The 23,257-nt window shown below is 36.1% G+C and overlaps 2 protein-coding genes across 3 annotated transcripts in view; both read left to right on the top strand.

Moving 5' to 3' along the window:
* Positions 1 to 4,670, top strand: part of LOC111499281 (tRNA wybutosine-synthesizing protein 4-like) — a 16,563-nt gene extending 11,893 nt beyond the window's left edge. Inside the window, exons 10-14 of one of the 2 annotated variants that reach the window (XR_002720915.1) lie at positions 2,399 to 2,463; positions 3,365 to 3,416; positions 3,538 to 3,576; positions 4,172 to 4,319; positions 4,429 to 4,561. Coding sequence is in view for 1 of the 2 variants with exons in the window: in XM_023150835.1 (XP_023006603.1) it covers positions 2,399 to 2,463; positions 3,365 to 3,416; positions 3,538 to 3,576; positions 4,172 to 4,237 (222 nt within the window). In the remaining variant the exon portion in view is untranslated. Of the gene's footprint in view, positions 1 to 2,398; positions 2,464 to 3,364; positions 3,417 to 3,537; positions 3,577 to 4,171 lie in introns of both variants that reach the window. The other variant, XM_023150835.1, reaches the window with a different exon arrangement.
* A 4,287-nt stretch (positions 4,671 to 8,957) lies between these two features.
* On the top strand, positions 8,958 to 16,825 carry LOC111499217 (nitrate regulatory gene2 protein-like). The gene is made up of 4 exons (XM_023150742.1): positions 8,958 to 10,379; positions 10,689 to 10,873; positions 12,125 to 12,348; positions 15,742 to 16,825. Exons 1-4 carry the CDS (start codon positions 9,131 to 9,133, stop codon positions 16,520 to 16,522), a joined length of 2,439 nt encoding a protein of 812 aa, XP_023006510.1. The 5' UTR covers positions 8,958 to 9,130; the 3' UTR covers positions 16,523 to 16,825.
* The last annotated feature ends 6,432 nt before the right edge of the window (positions 16,826 to 23,257 follow it).

The following is a 23,257-nucleotide window of genomic DNA, read 5'->3' on the forward strand; positions in this document are numbered from 1 at the left end:
AAAAAAAAAAAAAACCCCAAAATCTCTCCTTATTTCTTTGAGCCAAAAAAAAAAAAAAAAAAAGAAAAATTCCCCCTCCGATTTTTCTACCGTAGTTCTTTTTACAAAAAGGAGAGTTTTACCAAAACCTCCTACGAAATGTACACTATTCGTCTTTCAGTATTGTACAGATTCAAGCTCATAAGAAGTAATGTTAGAGGCCATTTCGGTAAGTCAATTTTTAAATTCATTTTTCGTCAGAATTTCATCAATTTCGTTACAACTCTCTTGAATTGTGCTAGAAAAGAAATACCAAAATGATAGATATGTTTGAGGAAATCAAAGTAAGTTATATCTTAAATTTTCCTTTCTTTTATCCTTGCTTCATTACAATTATATAGATTTTAGTTAGAAATTAAATATTGATTAAAATTGGCCAAAAGTATGGGTGAACAGAATTAAAAAAACACAATTTGCAATGAAATCATGTCATGATCAATAGTTAATTCTAGAAAATCGATTAAAACTGGCTTTTGTACTGGTGAATAGAATTAAGAAAACATAATTAAAAAAAAGAAACACGGAGAGAAAAGCACAGATGGAATGAAAGAAAAGGAAAGATCTGAAAATTGTTTAAATTATTTGTATGAAAATAATATTATAAAGAACATATATAAACAATCCAAGACTCTAATCATGCAAAGTGTCGAATGTTCACATGAAGTCCAACACATGACAATCGTAAAATTTAGCGAAATAACTTTATAGAAATTTGAACTTGAAATTGATGTTATAGGTTCACATATGTTGACTTAGATTTTAAAGGACACAATTGAACTTTCATTAACGATAAATTAGTGTCAACAATTTAAGCTAATCAGGTAAGTAACTTTACTATCAGTTTGGTCGGAAGACTTGTCTTATATATGATAATACGTGCCTAGGGGCCCTTGCACGTGTCATGTATGTTTATATAATATTATGACGATGCATTTTGATATGATATGATGATGTTATGATATTATGTGTTAGTTAATATATAACATTGTTATTTCTAATATTTACTTTGGTTTATTTTATTATCCTTTTGTATTGTTTTAAGATATTTTTCTTAAACATGCAAGTCCATAACATTGTTTGATGAAGACGTTTTTAAATAAATGTTTCTGCATAAGAAGCTATGTCATGCATACGGAAGAGACTTTAGGTCGGTAGAAAACTAGGGTCGTGAAAGAATCAATAGGAGATAGTATTGGTAATATTAGTTGCAAAGTAGTAGGGGTTTAAGAGTAATTAGATAAGGGTGTTTTAATTATAGATGTAGGTAATTAGGATTGAGGAAGGGGTAATTTCGGTGGATAGTCCATTTGTGACTTGGGGAGATAAATAGCCGTCTGGAAGATAGGGGTATACCTGGGTCGGGTCGAGGGAAGTTTTTGGACCAACCAGAAAGTTCGGATTGGGCTGTTGGATTGTTTAAAAAAAAATTAATTTTAAAAACTTTTATCTATCTACCCTTCATAATTATTCGAAATATTGTTAAAAATGTTTTTTAAAAAACTATCCATAACAAATAAAACACTCCAATTTTAAGACCTACTCATGCATGAAGTTGGATGCCCTAAATTATCATAAATTATATAGATAATAAATAAGTTAGAGCTTATTATTATCTGTCTCCCCCAATTTTAGAGTATTATTATCTGTCTCCCCCAATGTTAGAGCAAAATCTAATAAATTAATTTTATACCAATCTACGACACTAGAATCAAACCCGCATGGGGAGGACGATAGTTCCACCATTTTACCACTCCGGCACACCTATAAATATGCAAAACATATTGATATATTTTATAAGATTTTTGTTCAGTTCGGGTCCACTTGAAATTTTGTACAGTGAACCTGAAACTCGAACCGAATCTATTTGGGTTAAGAAAATTAACCCAAACTCGAAATGATAATCCAACCCAACCCAACCCGTATAATTTGGGTTGAGTCAGTTCGAGTTGCCGGGTTCAATGTAGACCCCTACCCGAAGGGCTATTGTTATGCTGTAATTTTTCTTTGATACTGCAATATATTACTATCTTTTGTTTTCTTGTGTTTGGATACCTAACAAACCCATCATTGGATCAAATTCCCCCACTTCTTTTTCCTTTTAACTAAAAACCAAATAGAACCGTATTATCTAATACATATTTCCAGAGCTACAATGGTCTACAAGTGGTTGTGAAGCTGTGTTTTTTTTCCTGAGGTTGTTAGCTTTTCATATTGTTTTAGTTGAAGATTGTGATGTGTGAGTACCCTGTGATGTTCTCTTTAGTGACAGTACGTTCTACATTCCTATATATTTATTTAATTTGTTTTGGTTTAATTATTTATAGGAGACTATTTGAATATTGTCTCTTTTGGCTGATAGACAGCTGCAGCATGGGACATGCTGAAAGTGTATAATAACTTGATCGAAGCTCAAGAAAGGCGAAGGTTTTTTTTAGAGTGGTTTTAGCCATCCTCCCTCCTTTGTTTATCTACTGTTGTCAATCTGATGCCATGGTTTGTTTATTGGTTCATTCCTATGATGTTTGATACATTGGTAAACTTGCTTGTGGAAGAAAAAGAATCAAATAGTTGAAATATGAGTGATAAAAAAAGAAAAGAAAAGAAAAAAGTTCAACACCAAACTTCATTTTAGGTACATTTGTAATTATATCTAGTGAGATAGAAGGGGATTTTGCTTAATATATTGATAAAGTTGTGTCTCAAATCTAAGATAATGAATATGGATACAAGACACTAGATACGACACCGACATGGGACACATGGTTTTATACATTTATATGCTTAAAAAGTTGGTTTGATGTATTTGACTCTCAAAATTTATTATTTTTGTCATATATATGTTTATTTAGCTTAACAACTGTTCGATGCATGTCTAAAAATTGATGAACATAGGCGTCTAACAGATCTATATACTACCAAGTGTTCAATACGTGTTCAACTAAGTATTGGACACGTGTTGGACATGGACATGCTAGCCAGAGTAAAGTGTACGTGCTTCTTAGTCTCAAACGCTTTGTACTTGTAATTATTTTATTTGTTTCTGTAAGCTTTCTAGTTACCTTAGGTTGAAATTACTTTACCTTATAATTGGCTCTAATGCCTTTGATATTTGGGCTTCATATAAAGACATGGACTCCCTTTTGATATAGCTTCATCAATAATCTAATTAGTTAACAACCATCGGCATTCAGCATGTGCCTTTTTGAAGGTTTATTGATGTCTTCTTTTCTTTCATATGATTTTCCTTTTTTCCTCTTTGATTTTTCCAATTTTTTCGAGATGTATAACAGGGAAGATTTTCATGTTTGACACTTTTGTTCTTCAGGATTGAACGGCTGGAGTTATTTGATGAATTTGAGGAGTGGTACATGATGCAGGCAAGTTTATAACCTATTGTTTTAATGAGAAAAGGCATGAGCGTTTGAATTCCCCTTCTTTAACTGTTGAGATTTGAGTTTTTTCCTTAACTTATTGTGAGTTTCATTGGCTGGTTTCCAGGAGCATTACTGCGTGGCCTATGCAATCAATGATTCCCTGGTGAGTCTATTTCGTGACCATATTTTCTTAATATTTTCTTTTATGATTCCTTATTAAGCGACTCCATGTTCTAGACTAATTTATGGCAGTACTTTGTGAAATGTAATGATCTTGCCACCTAAGTTTGATTTTGTCTCATAATGCTCTGGTATTAGACATATTTAATCATTTCAATCCAAGTATTTTACAAAAGATATTGAAAATTCCTTGATGGATAACGGCATTACAGGGTGGAAAGTTTGTTCTTTATATCATCATTCATACTGGCTCATAAGTTGCTTCCTTTTGTGACCCATTTTCACTAGCTTTTTAGACTTTGATTCTCGTGTGGTCACTTTTTCCTTTACATATGTTATGAACTGGCTTTATCATGAATCTGTTTGTCATGAGCACTCCATGTCAAAATGAAGAAAATGTTCAAAATGGCTTTATTATTTCATTTTTCATGCAGCTGTTAACACGATGAGTTTGATTATTTAATGATGAAACTTGACATATGTTTTATGACCTGGCACGTAATGGACAATTTGAATGACTTAGCTAGATATTCGTGTCTTCTTGTCTTCATTTCATTTACTCCCGTTTATGACCCCAGGGGCTTTTTGGGAATTTTGGCTTTCCCCGAGACCCGAACGTGCTTGACCCTCCCTCACCAGCATGAGATATAAAGAGCTTCCTTCTGGCTACTGCAGCTGCTGGCAATGCTCTGATTGACTCTACCAAGATTTGTTGAAGAATTTAAGGTATCTTCTGGAGGACTTGACTCTCATATAAGTGAGTTGCTGGGAGTTTAATATTTTGATGGAATAAATCTTTTATTTTTCCGTCTTGTTCTTGATTGAGTTGTTCCAGATGTTTGGAAAGTGGAACACAGTGGGTCCCTTCAGTTGAAGCATGTAGTAATTAATGGCTATTTTGACTTGTGGGGACTGTGGCATGTGCCAAACATAATGCGCCATTGTTGCACTCTTTGCTTTATTGCTCCACTTCTCTTTTTCTCGGCTCTTTTTAGTTTGTTGGGATTGGATCAAAGAAATTATGCTACAAATTCACACTTTATGTGCTCAATTATGCCTATATTTTTATATGTTCTACTTTTTTTCAAGTCTATAAAGCTTTGTATAAAAGTCTACTTTGGATGCTTATTGTTAGATTCATAAATAGTGTGTGATTTGTTTCGATATTTGATATCGTGTAAGATTTGGTAAATGGCAAAGAAAAGTTTGTATTGTATTTTACCCAAATGGATTGTTTTATTAGGTGAATTTGGTTTGTTTTATACTTTTGAAGTGTTGAAAAGATTGTCTATGGCTTATCGGTACGTGGGACTCGTCTTTACTTGAAGAATAGTTAATAATAAGAGTATGTCAGTAAGAGATTCTATTGATAGGGTTAGAAAATGTGAACACAATTTAATTATGATTTCATGTTTGATGAGATCTAAAAATTATGTCTATAGCTTTAGGTTCAAATTTAATGCTTTGATGCTATTAAGAAAATACTCTGTTTTTGTAAACTCTAGGTTTGTATATAGGCTTACATACTCTCGTGTCGTTGAACTACGAAAGAAATTACATGTCCATACAAACATACGAGGAAAAGTAATGTATGATCAATATATACACAACGCACGTGGCCCCATTGGATGGTGCATACATTACTTCCATGTTAACCTAACGTATATTCTCTACGAGGCTAATATATATTACCATATACCTTATAACATATTTCAATTCATGTTGTCGAAGACCTATGGCCAAATATATAGTCATATCAAATAAAACATACATAGTTATTATCCAACTCGTTCGTAAGCATTCCAACAAAAGATTATTGAATTGAGTCTCTAAACTTAAATAAACTAGATAGAAAATGCGGATATGTATGTCTTGTTATTATGTATTTTTATCGTTTTATTTATTTATTTATTTTTTTTTGTGAAAGATTTTTATTTTGGATATATCTATTTGTTTCAAATTATGGACGGGTTAATCTGAAATGTAGATAATAAAATGTAATAAATCCTTTTTTTTTACCACAAAACTTTATTCAAATAATAATATCGAAAATTTTCAATCAATTAAATCTTTTTAAGGATTTCTTTTGAGTCCTTGGTACTCGAATAAGTGTGGAAGTTCACTTACATTTCAAACTCTATTTAGTTCTCCTAAGCTAGCTTCGGCCGAACATTCCTAGGTCCAAATTTCGCTTGACCTAATAGCATCTATGTATTCCATCTATTAAAAAAATTGAGCTTAGAGTCGACTCGTGGGCCAATTTAGCTTAAACCTCTTAAAATTGTTCATAATTAGTACTCGATATTGTTAATTGTCCAAAACAGTAGTCATATGGACCTTTTTTAGCCTTATTTTCATAAAAAAACGGTTCTAAATGGCAGGATGGAACAAAATGAATTATCATTATTTTTCGTAACTATTATTGTTACGTTTGATTATATTGAATCATCATTGTACACTCAGAAGCAAACATATTTGTTATCATTATGTAATATTTTTTACACTAAAAAATATGAACATATAATTATTGTGTTGTTTGAAGAAAATGTTACATTTACAATTTCTAAGAACATATCCAAAAGTTTGGACCACTTCTATAATCTCTATGATCTGGTTGGTGCTCTAAATCCAATGTGGAATCATTCATGTGTTGACTATTTGTTTGAGGCATGTTTGGTAGGGTACACTTCAATATTTTATTTATTATTATTATTATTTTTTTTTGCAAAAATAAATAAATAAATAAATATTTTAGTTAAAATATATATTTATTCATCGAAAAAAAAGGTAAGAAAACCTTTAAACACAAAATTTTTAGAACATGACATAATATCAAAACTTCATTAGATGATAACATATCATAAAATAAACCAATATCAAACAAATTCTCGATCTAACTTTCAAAATTAACATTTATAAATTCGTGATCACATAAATAAAAAATACTAGAAAAGTAAAGCATAACGACATGGACTCAATGCCATAACGAACAATGAACTCATCACATGCCTTATACGTCCTTGTCCTTACGCTTACTTGAAAGATCGAGTACTAAAAATACAAATGACTGACCTCCATGTTCGGAGTTTGGATATGCATACTGAAACGGGAACATGCAAGTACATGTGGGGCCCCAAATATGATTTGTCAAAATATTGGTGACCAAGTGTCAATTAACCTACTGACCAACAATGTTCGCTCTCTAATGGTACATATCTTGGAATCTTGACGAGCTTTGCTCAATCGGAACTGACAATTAACCAATAGAGCGATGTAAGACGTCATGAAACTAATGGGTAATTGCTACGAAAATATTTTCATAAATTATGCATGTCATTCAATACGTGCATACGTGAATCTTATTCAAAAACAGAATGGAATAAAAATCAATATCAAAGAAAAAACAAACCTAGGTTGAAGAACCCCCAAGTCAAACTAAAAATTAGAGAAAAATCTACTGATCTAGACTCGAACCAACCCAAACTGGTGAAAAATCGAATCAAATTGGCCATGAATAGCCAAATCGATCGAAAAGAAAAGTTATGACAGATATGTGCGATGATATTGTGACCGAAGGTGAAGGAGATGCGATCAACTATAGAGAAGTGCCCAAATGCTGAAATCACAATCGACATAGTGAAAATAACGAACGAAGGGCACGGAAAATAGTGAGATCGAGCTGAGAAGATAAAGCATTCACAACCACTTATAATCAAAAGTGTCCAAATAAAGGCGAACAATAAAGTAGCATTGAGATGAAGCTGTCTACGTGTTAGCGTCAATTTTTCAAGATGCAAAATCACTTCACTTTGTTGCCTCACACTCTTATCTATCAAAAAGTTACCTCTTTCATATTATTTTTAGGGTTTTGAGATTGTTTTTCAAGAAAAAGAGTGAACATGACTCGTAAAAAAAAGCACAATGGATATATAAATTAAAAAGAAAAAAAGATATGCAGTCCGATCTAATGCTGAATAGATACTTTTGGCCGTTAATAATTTTAATAGTACGATAGTAACATTTAAACATGTACATGTGGTAACAGGAGTAGGATCGGTTAAATCGTTTGCAGATACATAAACTTCATGAATAGAAGTCATGGACCTCTCCTTGAGATGCAATTACACGTACATCTATTTATTTTAATCTCATTTAACTTAATACGGTTATTTTAACTATTTAGAAGATAATTTTTAAAATATATATTTAAATTGAATTTTTGAAAATAAATAAATAAATAAATGTTCTGGAAACTAACATTTTTTATGTTAAAAATAAAAATTTAAATAAATGATCCGAACAACTCGAACCAACCTAATACAAAAGAATTATGGTTGGATTGAGTTGAGTTCGGTTGGGTTCATTACATCATAAATAATAATAAATAATAATAAAAGAGGTTTGAATTTTTGGATTTTGAAAGGTTGCTTTAATATTTCCCTCCCAATTTTTTTTTTATTCACCCAAAAGGCTCCATTTATTGGAAGAATATCCGAAAACGACGTCATTTTGTTAGCGAACAACTTGATTCCAATTCAAAAGGAAAATTAAAAAAAAGGATATTGTGGAAAATGATGATGTTCTTTCTTTCTTTTTACAATAAAATGATGATTTTGTTCTATTAATTTTCATTTAATAGATGATTTAATTTAAAAGGTCATTCACATTTTTTATTTTTCATTTGCTACATAATTTATTAATTTTTTGAAAAAAAAAAAAAAAACTCAAAAGAAAAGAAAAAAAAAACCAAGGTACCATGGTAAGGAAATGATGAGATCGTTCTATCCTTGAATCATTAGTTTGGGTGATCGACATCAACAGAAACGAGGTTCAATGAGGGAGAGGTCGAAAAAGATCGATAGAGAAGGGGCAAGAATGATGGGTAGATATTATTTTCGTAAGAATTAAACCAACTGAAAAGCAAAGGTTCGGACAATTTCGTCCTCCCATTTGCCGAAGTCTAGGTAAATATACCGAGGGAAAGTAAGGTTTTGATCCGGAAATTTTTCTACCATTTATGTATCATTGATCGGTAAAGGGTTTTTCATCTCTATATTCAAAAAAGGTCTAACCGTTGGAATAGTATCCATTGTTATTTGATTTGATACATTGTGGTCTGTAACATTGGTATTTCCGTACATAATTCGTGTTTAGGCCGGTGTTACTAATTTATCCCGAATGAAAGTTCGATATATGAACCGATGATACTAATTTCAATTTTAATTATTTAAATTCTTTTAATTATGAAAGAAGGGGATGGAATTGTGGGTATGATTATTTAAAGGAAGAGCGAGATTAGATAATATTATAATGAAATTTAAAAATAGAGATATTAGTTATATTAAAAGATATATTGTCCAAATTTGATCGCTCTTTGAAGACAGAAAAGAAAGGAAGGGGAGAAAGAGAGACCCGAAATGGGCGCCGGAAGAGCCAAAAAATCGCCTACAAAATTAGTCCCATAGATTCATTCATTCGCTTCCCCACCCTCCACTCTCCACCAACGCTACACTCAACGGACGCTGCCCCCGCCCACAATGGGCTGTACAGCTTCAAAGCTCGACCAGGAAGACACTGTCCGACGCTGCAAGGACCGCCGCCGTCTCATGAAACACGCCGTCCGTTCTCGCCACCATTTGGCCGCCGCACATGCTCACTACTGCCGCTCTCTTCGCCTCACCGGTTCCGCCCTCTGTGCCTTCGCCGCCGGCGAACCTCTCTCCGTCTCCGACCAAACCCCCTCTGTCTTTATTCACAACGCCCAAAACCCTCCCCAGCCACATACGCCGCCACCGTTGCCACTTAGGCGAGGACTTTTTGGTGCGAATTCCGTCCCGCCGAGTGTTCCGTCGCCGTCGCCTTCTCTCCATCCTCCTCCGGCGCCGCCGTCCTTTTCTACATCTCCGTCGCACACCATAGCGAGCTCCAAGCTTCCGCGTATTCTCTCAGCGTCGAGTATTTCGTCTTCCGTTCCGCACCGGCAACATCGCCACCGTAAACAGACGCCGAAGCTCCCTCATATTCTCTCGGAATCGGATCCTTCGTCCTCTCCAAGGAGTGAGAAATCTAGCTTTTCTGCTTCGTTTTCCACTGCTTATCCTAATTCCACTTACTCCAGTACTCCTTCTCAAGCTTCCTCTGTCTGGAACTGGGATAATTTCTGTCCTCCATCTCCTCCTTCCTCTGAATTCTTCCAGAGTCGATCTCAAACTCAGATACCACCGAAGCCTCATCCAAACTACCACTACCATGATTACGATGACGAAACTGAACAATCGGATTACACCTTCTTTAACAGGAAATCGGAGAGCAAAAAGGACGACGGTCATCAATTCCAGCAACAGAAGCACCATCTCGACGACACAGAAACAGAAAGAGAAGAAGTTCAATGCAGCGATTGGGGAGATCACTACAGCACAACGAGCTCATCAGACATCGATGAGATAGACTGTACAGACGCCGATTTGAGATCAGAGACTGACACTCAGTCAAATTTCGAATCCTCGATCCGAACGGAGTCAGTAGCGCCAGAACCTGTTACTCCTCCTCCACCAGCCAACTACGCGACGCGGATGGAGAAATCCGATGACGCAGGTTCCTTCGCTGGAAGCTACCGGACCGGTGAGCTCTCGGACCTGAGAATTGTTGTGAGGCACAAAGATTTGAAGGAAATTGTGGATTCACTCAAAGAAAACTTCGAGAAGGCGGCTGCTGCAGGAGATCCAGTATCGAAGATGCTAGAAATTGGTAAAGCAGAATTGGATAAGAGCTTTCGACAGCTAAAAAGTAAGAACAAAGTTATCTTCATTTTCCATCTCTTTAATTACTTAGGAATTTCGAATTCGAGGATCAAATTGCTGCAATTCTGGTTCAAATGTTGAATCGAACGACTTCTCATAGATCAATTTATCGATTTCCGATCATGTTGACTTAGATTTTCATGTGAATCGGAAACTCATCGCTCCCAATTTTTCTCGCAATTCCTCATGAACCAAACGCGAAACCTAATTTCTTCATTTCTGCTGAAATCCTTAATTTGAAATTTGATTTTCTCTTCCATCATAAGAATTGAAATTTGATTTTCACAATTGGCAGAGACGGTGTACCATTCGAGCAGCGTGTTGAGCACCTTGAGCTCGACCTGGACCTCGAAACCGCCATTGTCGGTCAAGTACCGGCTCGACACCGGTTCGCTCGATCAATCGGGCGGTTCAAAGAGCCTTTGCACGACATTAGACCGGCTTTTGGCTTGGGAGAAGAAGCTTTACCAGGAAGTAAAGGTAAGAAAAAGAAAGATTAGGTAGAGACTTTTTCATCACAAATTTCTAAATTTCCTTTTTTTTTAATTTTTAATTATTTATTGTGAAAAAGTATTTTATTTTGCAAAAAGGTGTTTTTTGAAATATGACTCAGCAATGTCTCTGCTACATGTTAGCGTGAGTCCACAGCAGAGATGGCAAAATGACGTATATGCCACTGGGTCTTTGCTTTTATGACGATACTGCCCTCCAAGGCAACGCCTTTTGATTATGGAGGTGTGGCATTTTCGTGATTTTGGATATCTTGTCTGAATGACAAACATTTTTCGGTGCAATTATGTTAATGACCGTATTACCCCTTGATATTTGTCTTATTGACAAATGGGTCTGCCTAATTCACTGTTCCTAAGCAATCCTTGAATTTTACATACCCAATAGTATTGCTTGATTATATCTATCTATATATATATATATATATATATATATTCTAGTCCAATATATTACTTTTAAGACTGTGTGGGTGCATTAAACTATGCTCTAAGTTTAATCCGTCAATATGTTATTATATTTGAAAGTATTTGTATCTGTTACACTAACGGGATTTCTTTTAAGTAAAGAGATTTTGTTTGTGATGCAATGATTTTAAAAACTACATTTTATTGTTCTCAGTTTTATTTTGCTTCATTGTAAGCGCGTCTAATTTAAGTGTTAAGAATCACGGACTTCCACCATGGTATGATATTGTCAATTACCCGTTGACCAAAAATAAGTTAATTCAGCTCATACTTTTATGCCTCCATAGGCTTTCCCAAAAGGCTTCATACATGGAGATGCATTCCTTACCTATAAATCCATGATCATTTCTTAAATTAGCCAATGTGAGACTCCCTTCCAACGATCCTCAACATTAAGCACTCATCAGATTGTAGCGTATTTTTTCCCCTTTTGTAGTATAGTGTCACGAATAAGGGGAAATCCGGAGCAGAGTCGAACCGGTTAAGGCTGTGTTAGTGTCTAACTATTTGGTACCCTGTGGAATGTATGGTATAGTGGGTTTCTAGAACTTTGAAACACAAAGAATTCCGGAATAAGTGGAGTTTATTTGTTTTTGTGATCTCTGTGTGTATATATATATTAATATGTGATAGAAAAGGGTAGTGTTATTTTTTTGTTATTCATTCAAAGCCACCCTTGAATATTACAGGTTTGTAATCCTTAGTCTAGCCTTTTAATTATGTAAAGAAACTATATATTTGATGTTTTTTTTTTCAGGCTAGAGAAGGTGTAAAAATCGAACACGAAAAGAAGTTGTCCTCATTGCAGAGTCAGGAGTACAAGGGCGAGGACGAAAGCAAGCTCCATAAGACGAAGGCAGCTATAACTAGACTGCAGTCGTTGATTATTGTCACGTCTCAGGCTGTCAATACAACTTCTACTGCCATCGTTGGTCTAAGAGATTCGGATCTTATTCCTCAGCTTGTTGAACTATGCCATGGGTAACTCCACTCTCTTCAGTATGTTTTTTGTGACAATTGTTTTGGTGAAAAATTATGAGATGAAAACTGTGCAGCAATAGTATAGCAATAGTATTCACAAGAGAATGTTAGGAATCACGATTCTCCACTATTATATTGTCCACTTTGAGCATAAGCTCTCTCATGGCTTTGCTTTGGGCTTCCCCAAAAGGTCTCATGCCAATGAAGATAGTATTCCTTACTTACAAACCTATGATCAACCCCTTAATTAGCCGATGTGGGATGCCCTCCCAACAATCCTCCCCTAGAACAAAGTACATCATAGAGCCTCTCTTGAGGCCTATGGAGCCATCAAACAACCTTTCCTTAATCGAGGCTTGACTCTTTTTTCTGGAGCCCTCGAACAAAGTACACCTTTGTTCGTCACTTGAGTCACTTTTGACTACATCTTCGAGGCTCACAAACTTTTTTATTTGACACTTGAGGATTCTATTGACATGACTAAGTTAAGGGAATTTTGATACCATGTTAGGAATCACATACCTCCATAGTGGTATGATATTGTCCACTTTGAGCATAAGCTTTCATAGGTTTGCTTTGGGCTTCCCCAAAAGGCTCGTGCCAATGGAGATGGTATTCCTTACTTATAAACCCATGATCAACTCCTTAATTAGTCGATGTGGGACGCCTTCCCAACCTTCTTTAACAGAGAATGCAGCTCACCCATCCCTCCTTTCTCTTAATTCTGAATTTCAAATTTGATGGTAACAGTCATATTCCTAGATCACCATGCCTTTTTAATTTAAAATGTTTATGCGATTTAGTAAAACAGGCTGGTCTTATGAGTTTGAAACTTCAAGGTTTTACTGGCTTCGAAACTAGTCCTATTAGCTTGAATTGCACCATTTAGAAGAGACTTTTTCCTTGCATGAGTCAATGACTTCCGCACGTTATCCCTGAACTATTATTGTATGTGCTACTTGATGTTTAGTCGATGACATGTGAGTACTAACGGGAGATATATTGGGAATATTAGTAAGGACATTTTGGTAATTAGTTTGGTGGAACTTTGTTCTGAATAGGGGGAGAGAGGGTTTTTGGGTAGGTCATATTTTGATATTACGATTTATTGTGGGTTAAATTAAAATTTTGAGATTTATATCTATTTGGTCCCAAGCGAGCTAACAAATTTTTAAAAATTCATGATCTACTAAACACAATTCAAAGTTTAGGATTCTATTAGACATAAAGTTCAAATAGATCAATTGATTTTTAAAAGTTTTGAATATTTTAGAGGCCTATTAGACATGTAATTGAAAGTTGAAAGATTTATTCAACACAAACGAAAGTCTAGAAACCTATTAGACACGTTTGAAAGTTCAGGGATCAAATAGAAGGTTCAAGATTAAACTTGTAATTCTACCATATTTCTACTGTGTTCTGTTTGTGTTTGGGATCTTAACATAATGTCAGTGACCCCTATCCCCATAATATCAGACTTCTATTGATATTTCATTTGAGCTATTGACTTTAGGGACAGTGTAATATGTTTCAAGCTGTGAAATAGGATTAACTGTTCTTTGAATACAATAACTTCTATTTTGTGGTGGACCCTGTCTAAAAATGTCAAGGAATTAATGCTTGTCTAGTGACTGGATTTTGTCTGCCGGATCTTCTGCAAAAAAAGGGAAAAAACAAAAAAGTCAATTTAACTGTAATGCCCCCACCCTAAGCATGAATGAGATGCACGGCTGAAGTAATCCTGGAATGTTTTGTGTCTTGCTTTTGCATTGCGAGTAGTTTTCTTTGGACTTGAGTCTTAATATGGTCTCATCTCTCTGATAGAGAAACTGATCCGGGAAAACGAAAGATCTCATTGTTCGAGAAATGCTCTTTCCTCTAGCGGGATTGGACTTTTCACAAGATAGCATCCCGGTGCCTTAGTCTACCTGAAGTTTCAAAAGTCGGTATCGGTATGGTTAGAGGATTCGAACTGGTAGGATTGGTTTAGTGTTAGCCATTAGCATAAAGTGGTTATGTGGTATGTGGAAATGAGAACCCAGAAAACAATCATATATGGAAACCTAGATTATAGAAAATAATTCAAATTTTATATAAGGATAACGTTTGAGACTCATTCGGGATACTCGATGAGTTGCAACATCGCAATACGCCTAGGATGGGGTCAATTCTCTGTTATCTTCTCTCAAGATGGTTTTATGGGGCGTAGATTCATACACCTGTCTCATGTAGTACCTTTTGGATGGTGATATTCATATTCATTAGCTGGAGGTTAGATATTTAGACCTTGGATCTTTTGGCACCATTGGGATATAGACCGAGAAATAGTTGTCCAAGCGACATTTTCATACTACAGCTTGTAGTTAGATAAAGTCCGTGGAGTGAGGGACTGATTGGTGGTTTTGTCTTCGTCAGAGGTAACAAAGAGTTGAAGTAATCTGAGTGTCACATTTTGCAGTCATCTCAAATTTAGACTTGGATTTTGGGTATAGATACAAATTGTGCCCACCGGTGGCAAATATTGTCATCTTTAAACTTTCCCTTTCGGGCTTCCCCTCAAAGTTTTAAAACGCGTTTTCTAGGCAGAGATTTTCACACTCTTATAAAAACTGCTTTGTTCTCCTCCCCAACCGAGCTGGGATCTCACAATCCACCCTCCTTCGGGGCCTAGCGTCTTCGTTGGCACTCGTTCCCTTCTCCAATCGATGTGGGACCCCTCAATCTACCCTCCTTCAGGGCCCAACGTCCTTGCTGGCACACCGCCTCGTGTCCACCCTCCTTTGGGGCTCAACCTTCTTGCTAGCACATCACCCGGTGTCTAGCTTTGATACCATTTCTAACAGCCCAAGCTCACCGCTAGCAGATATCGTCCTCTTCGGGCTTTTCCTTTCGGGCTTCCCTTCAAGGTTCTAAAATGCGATGCTAGGGAGATGTTTCCACACCCTTATAAAGAATGCTTCGTTCTCTTCTCCAACCGAGGTGGGATCTCACACAAACTGTCTGACGATCTGGCAACCTAGAATCTGCACTAATGAGATGTGCAGGAGGTATCAAGGATTGAAGTACTTTGGACGTCGTCTATTTTGTTGCAGAAAATGATAAAACCTTCTTTGTATCTTTCATGAGATATATCAACAGTTTTCTCTTGATATATGTAATAAAACTTGACTGTTGGATCTTCCTCTTTTTATTATTTACTATTTTGATTTTCGCTTGAAAGACAAGTATCTGCATTGTTTGTGGAAACAGAAATCCTGCCATGGGATACTGTTAAGTAGACGTTTGAGCTATGTAACTGGACTTAATTTATCGTTTTCAATACATTTAATTTGCATTGAACTACTCGATCCTCAAGATATTATTCTGATTAATTCTGATAATCATGTGATACAGGCTTATGTACATGTGGAGATCAATGCACCAATACCATGACATTCAGAACAACATTGTGCAACAGGTTCAAGGCCTTGTTAACCAAACAACTCATGGTGACTCGACTTCTGAATTGCACCGCCAGGCGACTCGTGATCTCGAATCCATGGTCACAGCTTGGCACTCGAGCTTCTGTCGTTTGATTAAGTTCCAACGTGAATTTATCCAATCCCTCCACGGCTGGCTTAAACTCTCTTTTCTTCCAGTCAACAATGACAAGTTACCTGACAACAAAGAACCTTCTGAGATATTTTGTGATCAGTGGAAGCTTGCTCTAGATCGAGTCCCTGACACGGTTGCTTCTGTGGCAATCAAAAGTTTCATCACTGTTGTTCAGGGGATATCCGAAAAACAGACCGAAGAGATGAAGATTAAGAAACGGACCGAATCAACGTCGAAGGAGTTCGAGAAAAAATCAGCATCAATCATGAGCTTAGAGAAGAAGTTTTACAACTCTTACTCCATGGTTGGCATAGGACTTCCAGACACAGGGACTGACAATGGGCATATATTAGATGCTCGGGATCCTTTAGCAGAGAAAAAACTCGAACTCGTCGCTTGCCAAAGACGGGTTGAAGAAGAGAAGATAAAGCATTCCAAAGCAGTAGAAATGACAAGAGCAGTGACACTTAACAATCTCCAAACTGGATTGCCTGGGGTGTTCCAGGCCTTGACCAGCTTCTCGGCGTTGTTCATGGAGGCGCTCGAGTCTGTTTGTACCCACTCTTACTCTATCAAATAGGCACACTACTTTCCCCCTTGTGGTCTTTCTTTTTTTGTTGCAGAAAGAACGGAGGAGTTGGAAGAAGGGTGGAGGGATTGGAAGAAGGCTCTGATATTATCATTATTGGTAAGTAATAGAATTTGGGTAATTTTATTAATCTGTAAATATCTTGAATTTTCGTACTCTATCCTTTTCCCATTTCCTGTAGTTTGTTGGGGTTGAACAAAAGGTTTGTATGTATAGGAAATTGCTTTGATTGTTGTATAAGATTCACATTTTCAGCCAAATTAATAAATATAAAGCATCTTGCTTTGCTTCCCATTCCCCATTCCCCATTCCCCTCACCCCACTTACATAAGAAAGCCACTATTTTGATTGCATTCTACCTTAGTTATATTTGTCTTCATTCTTGGACTAGACAAGAATTTTGTTGGATTTGGCTGAAGCGATCATGGCGGACGACTTTTCTTAAGACCAGAATAGTACCCCACAACTTTCGAAAAGACGGATTCATTCGGTGACTTGATTTTTTCGATTTATTTTGCTCATATTTCTTAGTTTAACAAAGTGTTGTTAGAAGGTAACTAAGTTTTCAATATAAGTATTTTCTTTAAAAGTTATAGAGATAATGTGACATTCCACGCAGGTTAGGGAGGAGAACAAATATTTTTTACAAAGGGGGTGAGGGGAAGTTTGATAGAGAAAGCCCAAAGAGGACAATATCTGCTAGTAGTGGACTTGGATCATTACAATTGGTAAAAGAGCCAGACACCGGACGATGTACTAGCGAGGAGGTCGAGCCCTGAAAGGAGTGGACACGAGGCAATATATACCAGCGAGGAGGTTGAGCCCCAAAGGAAGTGGATACGAGGCGATGTGCTAGTGAGGAGGCTAAGCCTCAAAAGAGGGTGGACACGAGGCAGTGTGCCAACAAGGAAGCTTTGTTCCGAAGAGAGTGGATTGGGGGCTCTCACATCGATTGAAGAAGGGAATGAGTCTCAGTGAGGATGCTATGTCTCGAAGGGGGATGAAATGTGAGATCCCACGTCGGTTGGGGAGTAGAACGAACCTCTTCCTAGCAGACACATTTTAAAAAACTTGAGGGGAAGCCTGAAAGAGAAAACTCAAAAAGGAGAATATCTGTTAGCGGTGATCTTGAGAACGTTAAACTAATAATAAAGTATTTAAAGATTTATTAAAATGATAGGGATTAATTTTGATGGTTGAAAATACGGAAAAAGAAACTTAGTTGTTATTACATAATGTAGGGGTATCTTTAGGGCTTCCTCTACCCGAACTATTATTGTTCATCAGACCATGCAGGGTTTGTAATGGACGGACCAAATCCATTTCTTTTGTTTGTTAGCGAATATGGTACGATCAAAGAAAGACCAACGACACTGAAAACTGATTCATGAGTTGTTTCACATCTCATCTTGCTCAAAAGGATTTGGATTGGGCACTATAGACTTGCCGAGCCTACAGAAGTATTTGGAGTTATGAACTCCAATTGGACTCACATTCAAAACCCTAATTTTAGTAAGAAGTTCCATCTATTGCCGAGCATGTTACAAGGTACTTATATTCGATAATCGTTACCATTTTCTAAGACCGCTTAATATATGCTTAGCTTAACCCTTTCATGGCATGTAGATCCGAACTCCAATTAATCGTTTTCTTATATTTTGTATCATCCGCAAAGTGGCCAATGTGCCCAAACTTCGAATAACGATACTGAAATATTTTTGAGCAATTGCTCCACCTCTAGTCGTTGGAGTCACGGTGATGGTGGCAATTCAATCAAGATGGCAACCACGGGTTTGTGTTTGAAGGCTAATGGAGAAGGCCTTGGAGTATCCCTTTCAAGTGATTGTCTGAGTCAACTGAGCGTTTGGAGAACTATATCTAATACTAATCTTCATTTGGCCACGGTCGAACTATATCTAATACTAATCTTCATTTGGCCACGGTCACTCAAAATGGGAAGAACCTTTGTTTGCAGGTTGAAAGCTCTAGTTCTTCAAAAATTGTGACCAATCCTTGTATTTGCACGAATGGCGAGCCAAACTGCCTTCAAGATACTCAAAGTCAATGTTTCCAACTTGTTGCAACCAATTCTAATGGATGTGTAATCTTAAACTATACCAGTAAAAAGACAATGTTTTTCGTATGAATTTAAAGTTTTTAAGTTTTGGTCCAATTTAAGTGCTAACTTGCGGCGAGACGAAAAAGGTAGACTGAAACTTCGGATCACAAAATGCAAGACAACAAGTGGCAAACCAATTGCTTGCGCGAAAGAAGAAGCGAATCAATGGAGACATGGAGAAGAGGCAAAAGAGAGATTTTCGAGCTTGCAAGCTACAAGCAACAACGGTGGAAAAGCCATTGCGAGCTAGCTTGCAGTTTAAGGGTCTCGTAGAGTTAGGTAGAAGACGATATGAAAATTGATAAAAGGACTATTTCATGAATCGTTCATAGGAAATATGAAAATTTGTGGGGCTATGTTGCCTCCGGGTTGCCCATGAAAAAAAAAAATCACAGAAATCAACCAAAATCTTCACTCTCATTGAGTTTCGAATGCGGGATGGTTGCTACTGTGGTTGGAGCATGTTAGTGAAAGAGTGAGTTATTGAATGATTGATGAGAATATTGAATTAGGGAGAGCTATATAGAGAATACAAAAAAATATTTAAAAAATCCACCTAAAAATCCAGTAAACAAATAATCAATCTAAACAAATACGTGATCTTTTAACACTCCTCTTTGTTTAGATCCAAGCTTTTTTCTGAACACCCATCTTGCTCCAATTATCTTTCTGTTTAGAGGTCGATCAACCAACTCCCAGATTTTATTTTTCTCGATCACCAAAAGCTCCTCCTCTGAAGGTGCATCATCAACCAAAGAATCTTGTCGTTCATATTCAGACTCTTTTTGTCGTTCATCTTCAGACTCTTCTAACATGCTACTAAAGGTTAATTTGTTTGGTGCATTAGAAATCTGATTCACCTTCGTCAATTCTTCTCAATTCCATTGTTCTTTTTCAGCAAAATGAACATCTCGATTCACAATAACACGACTAGTATGTGGTTGAAAAACTCTGTAAGCTTTGGATATAGTGCTATACCCAACAAAGATGCCAGCTTCTACCTTTTTGTAAATCTTATTACGCTTGACCTGTAGAATGTAAGTGAAGCAAAGACACCCAAATACTTTAAGAAACTTTAAAGAAGGTTTGTACCCATACCAAACTTCAAATCTAGTCAAGTCCTTCACATCTTTTATTGAAATTCGATTTTGCAAGCACACAACAGTGTTTGCTGCTTTTCCCCAAAAACGTTTTGGAAGATCCTTCTCATGAAGCATACATCTCGTCATCTTCATTATGAATCTATTCCTCCTTTCACTGACGTCATTCTGTTGAGAAGTGTATGGTGTGTTGGGTTTTATGTCCTTAAACTCATAGTTTGTAAACAAAAACATATTCTATTTTGAATAAAGTCATTATTGTTGTTTATTCAGTAAAGATTGTTATTAAATAAAGTGAACTTTACGATCATTAATCTAAATCCAATAAACTAAGAACACTTTGGCTATAGTATGATTACTTGAACTATATCTAGAGACATAAGAGTTGATCAAGTTCAAGTATATAGTCAAAATGATCTATAGTATAAGGATAAGACTGAGTACCTTATTCTAGGGACACTATGGATGCAGCTCACTTTTGTATATGATATAAACAATGTAATCACTAAAATTGTACATGTGGAGACATGTGAGTGGGGGCATCCTATGCAATGAGTATTGCATAAGATCGGACCATGAAGAAAATCATTCTCACTTTATAATGTCGTTTACTGTTGAGACTGATTTTCTTTTCATTCGATGACCTAGGTAACTCGATCTTAATCCTGAGCTAACCATAAACTCCTGTTTATTCGAAATTATCCTTAGATTTGCATGGGTGAGAGTGACTCAAGTTCGCCGACTCAATAGGCCTCCCATTTCAGGGGTAAGACTGGGTAAATGGCTGGGGATGTGGGGTGCAAGATGAAATTCACTCCTACCCACTTTTAAGGATAGAAGAGAGGTAGTTCCCTTAAGTATTGACTTCAGGTCTTGAACAAGGGGGCCCACCCTCTCATTGGCCTGAGAGGGATCCAGTTTACTGGTTAGACCACAAACCAATTGTTCATTAGAGAATTAGTGAGACATAAGAAACAAGAAAAGAAACAAGAAGTAACTTCAGGGGTAAAACGGTAAATTGACCAAGCTCTAGTTACAAATAACCTGTGAAGGATCGACTTACTAATCATGGTTATATCAAATGGACAGAAATATATCTATAGTGAGGGGAGTGCAACTACTAGGCTATAGTGGAATGTCTTAGTAGTTAACGAATGTTGGTTAATAAGGTTAATGAGTTTAATCGGTTAATCTTGGATCGTTGGAGCCCATGATCTATAGGTCCATTAGGTCCCTATGCTAGCTCATATCGGACTAAACCATAGAACAGTGTGACGAGTGAGTTCGAATTGTTCGAATTCAAACTAGGGAGAATGCGCTACATATATACGATATATTTAACCGCATTTTTATTTTATTTACGAATTAAACAAAAAGAGAGAATATAAAATATTTAAATAAGATTTAAATATCTTAACCATTAATCAAATATGTGTAGGAGTTAATTGGGATTGACATTTGAATTAATATTAAATATTAATTAAATAGTTTAATTAATCATTTAATATTACTTTAATTTGAAATTAATAATTCAAATGGATGGTTGAATCAAAATGAAGAAAATCAAAATGTTACTTCCTTTAATGGAAAAATCCATGTTAGTGGAATTTTGAGGTGTCAAAATTTGGTTTAACCAAACTTGCATGCTTGCCAAATAAATCCCATAAGTTTGAGTGAAATTTTGAGTGTCAAAATTTGGTTAACCATGCAAGCTTGCCACATAATCCCAAACATTTGAGTTGAATTTTGAGTGTCAGGTGATCTCAAATTTGCATGAACATACAAACATGAGTCTATAAATAGAGTGATCGTAATACATGAAAGGGGTCCTTGTTGGTGAAAAACCTTGAGAAAAACCTCTCACAAACACATATATACAAAATCCCTTCCAAGTTTAGTAACTCACCGGATTTCACAATCCCGTTCTAAGGCCGGAGGATAGTGGAGAAGACACTAGTGGTGGTTCGAAACCGGTTCGTGAGGAAAAAGAAATTTGAACTACAAAAGTTTAGTATTCAAACTCATTAAGTTTTAATACTTATGAACATGTTAGTTATTTACTATAATTGATGTTCTAAAAGTGCCTAAGATCCAAATTTCTTCCACATGTGTTATATTAACACCTTCATGGTGCTATCAATTGATGTTCAATTCCAGCTTCTTCACAAAACCTGTTAAAAGTTTCTAAAGTGTACTCCTTGCTATTATATGATCTTATAATCTGAATCAAGCATGTACCTTCATTCTCAACTTTGGCTTTGAATTTCCAAAATACACCCGCAACTTCTGACTTTTGCTTCAACAAGAATATCCAACACATTCTTGTTAGATCATTAATAAAAACAGTGTAATAAAGATTACCATTTAATGATGGTGTTTGCGGAGGACCACAAATATCAGTATGAACCAGTTGTAGCCTTTTCAAGCCTCTCCATGCCTGTTTAGGAAAGGGTTGCCTATGTTGCTTCCCAAAATTACAAGTACGGCAAGGAGGCATGTCCTCATTAATGTCAGTGAGTTCTTCTACCAATTTCTTGTTGGAAAAAGGATAGTGGAAGAGATAGGAATAGATAAAGCTGTAGTGCTTTATTAATTTTTTTTGACGCAATGCTTAGAGGGTTACACAATTCGAGTATTTAGAGCTTATACCCTAGACCAGAAATAGTAAATCATCGAAATCTAGATAAATTTAAATCTACTAACAAAATCTTGGTAGTTTGAATATTTGAATCATATCTTCATTTTGAATACTTTGAATCATATCTCAACACTCCCCCTTGATTCAAAGTTGCAAATGCAAGTAATCTTCTGAAGTAGCAAAACTTTTCTTTTGACAAAGCCTTGGTAAGTATGTCTGCTAGCTGTTCATCGGTGTTACAATATTCTAAGACAGTTTCTTCGTTTGCAGCAAGATCACGAATATAGTGATGTCGAAGTTCAATATGTTTTGTTCTACTGTGAAACACTGGGTTCTTTGTCATAGAAATAGTTGCTTTATTATCACAAAATATCTTTGTTGCCCCTTTTTTCTCTTGTTGAAGATCATCTAACATTCTTCTTAGCCAAATGGCTTGAGACGATGCTGAAGTTGCTGCAACATATTCTGCTTCTAACGTTGACAATGCCACTGTTGCTTGCTTCTTTGAGCTCCAAATGATCACTCCTGACCCTAAAGTGAAAACATTGGCTGAAATGCTTCGTTTATCATCTAGTGATCTTGCCCAATCACTATCGATGAATCCATATAGTTTGAAATTAGAGGATTTAGAATACCAAATTCCATACTCCATAGTTTCGGCAATGTAACGTAAGACTCTTTTTGTTGCTCTATAATGAACCTTTGAAGATGTTGCATAAACTTAGAAATAATACCAATAGGAAATGCAATGTCGGGTCGTGTGTGAGTTAAGTAAATTAGTTCGCCAACCAAGCTCCTGAACCTTCTAACATCAGTCATTTCTGCTCCATCATCATGTTGTAATTTCTCATTAATATTCATAGGTGTAG

Source organism: Cucurbita maxima, unplaced genomic scaffold (assembly GCF_002738345.1).
Source record: "Cucurbita maxima cultivar Rimu unplaced genomic scaffold, Cmax_1.0 Cma_Scf00026, whole genome shotgun sequence".
NCBI classification, from domain to species: Eukaryota; Viridiplantae; Streptophyta; class Magnoliopsida; order Cucurbitales; family Cucurbitaceae; genus Cucurbita; species Cucurbita maxima.

Excerpts from the sequence above, each read along its gene's own strand:
- LOC111499217 (XM_023150742.1), top strand. The coding sequence starts at position 9,131 with ATGGGCTGTACAGCTTCAAAGCTCGACCAGGAAGACACTGTCCGACGC. Across the intron at positions 10,874-12,124 it reads AGCTTTACCAGGAAGTAAAG|GCTAGAGAAGGTGTAAAAAT; the intron begins GTAAGAAAAAGA and ends TTTTTTTTTCAG. Across the intron at positions 12,349-15,741 it reads CTTGTTGAACTATGCCATGG|GCTTATGTACATGTGGAGAT; the intron begins GTAACTCCACTC and ends CATGTGATACAG.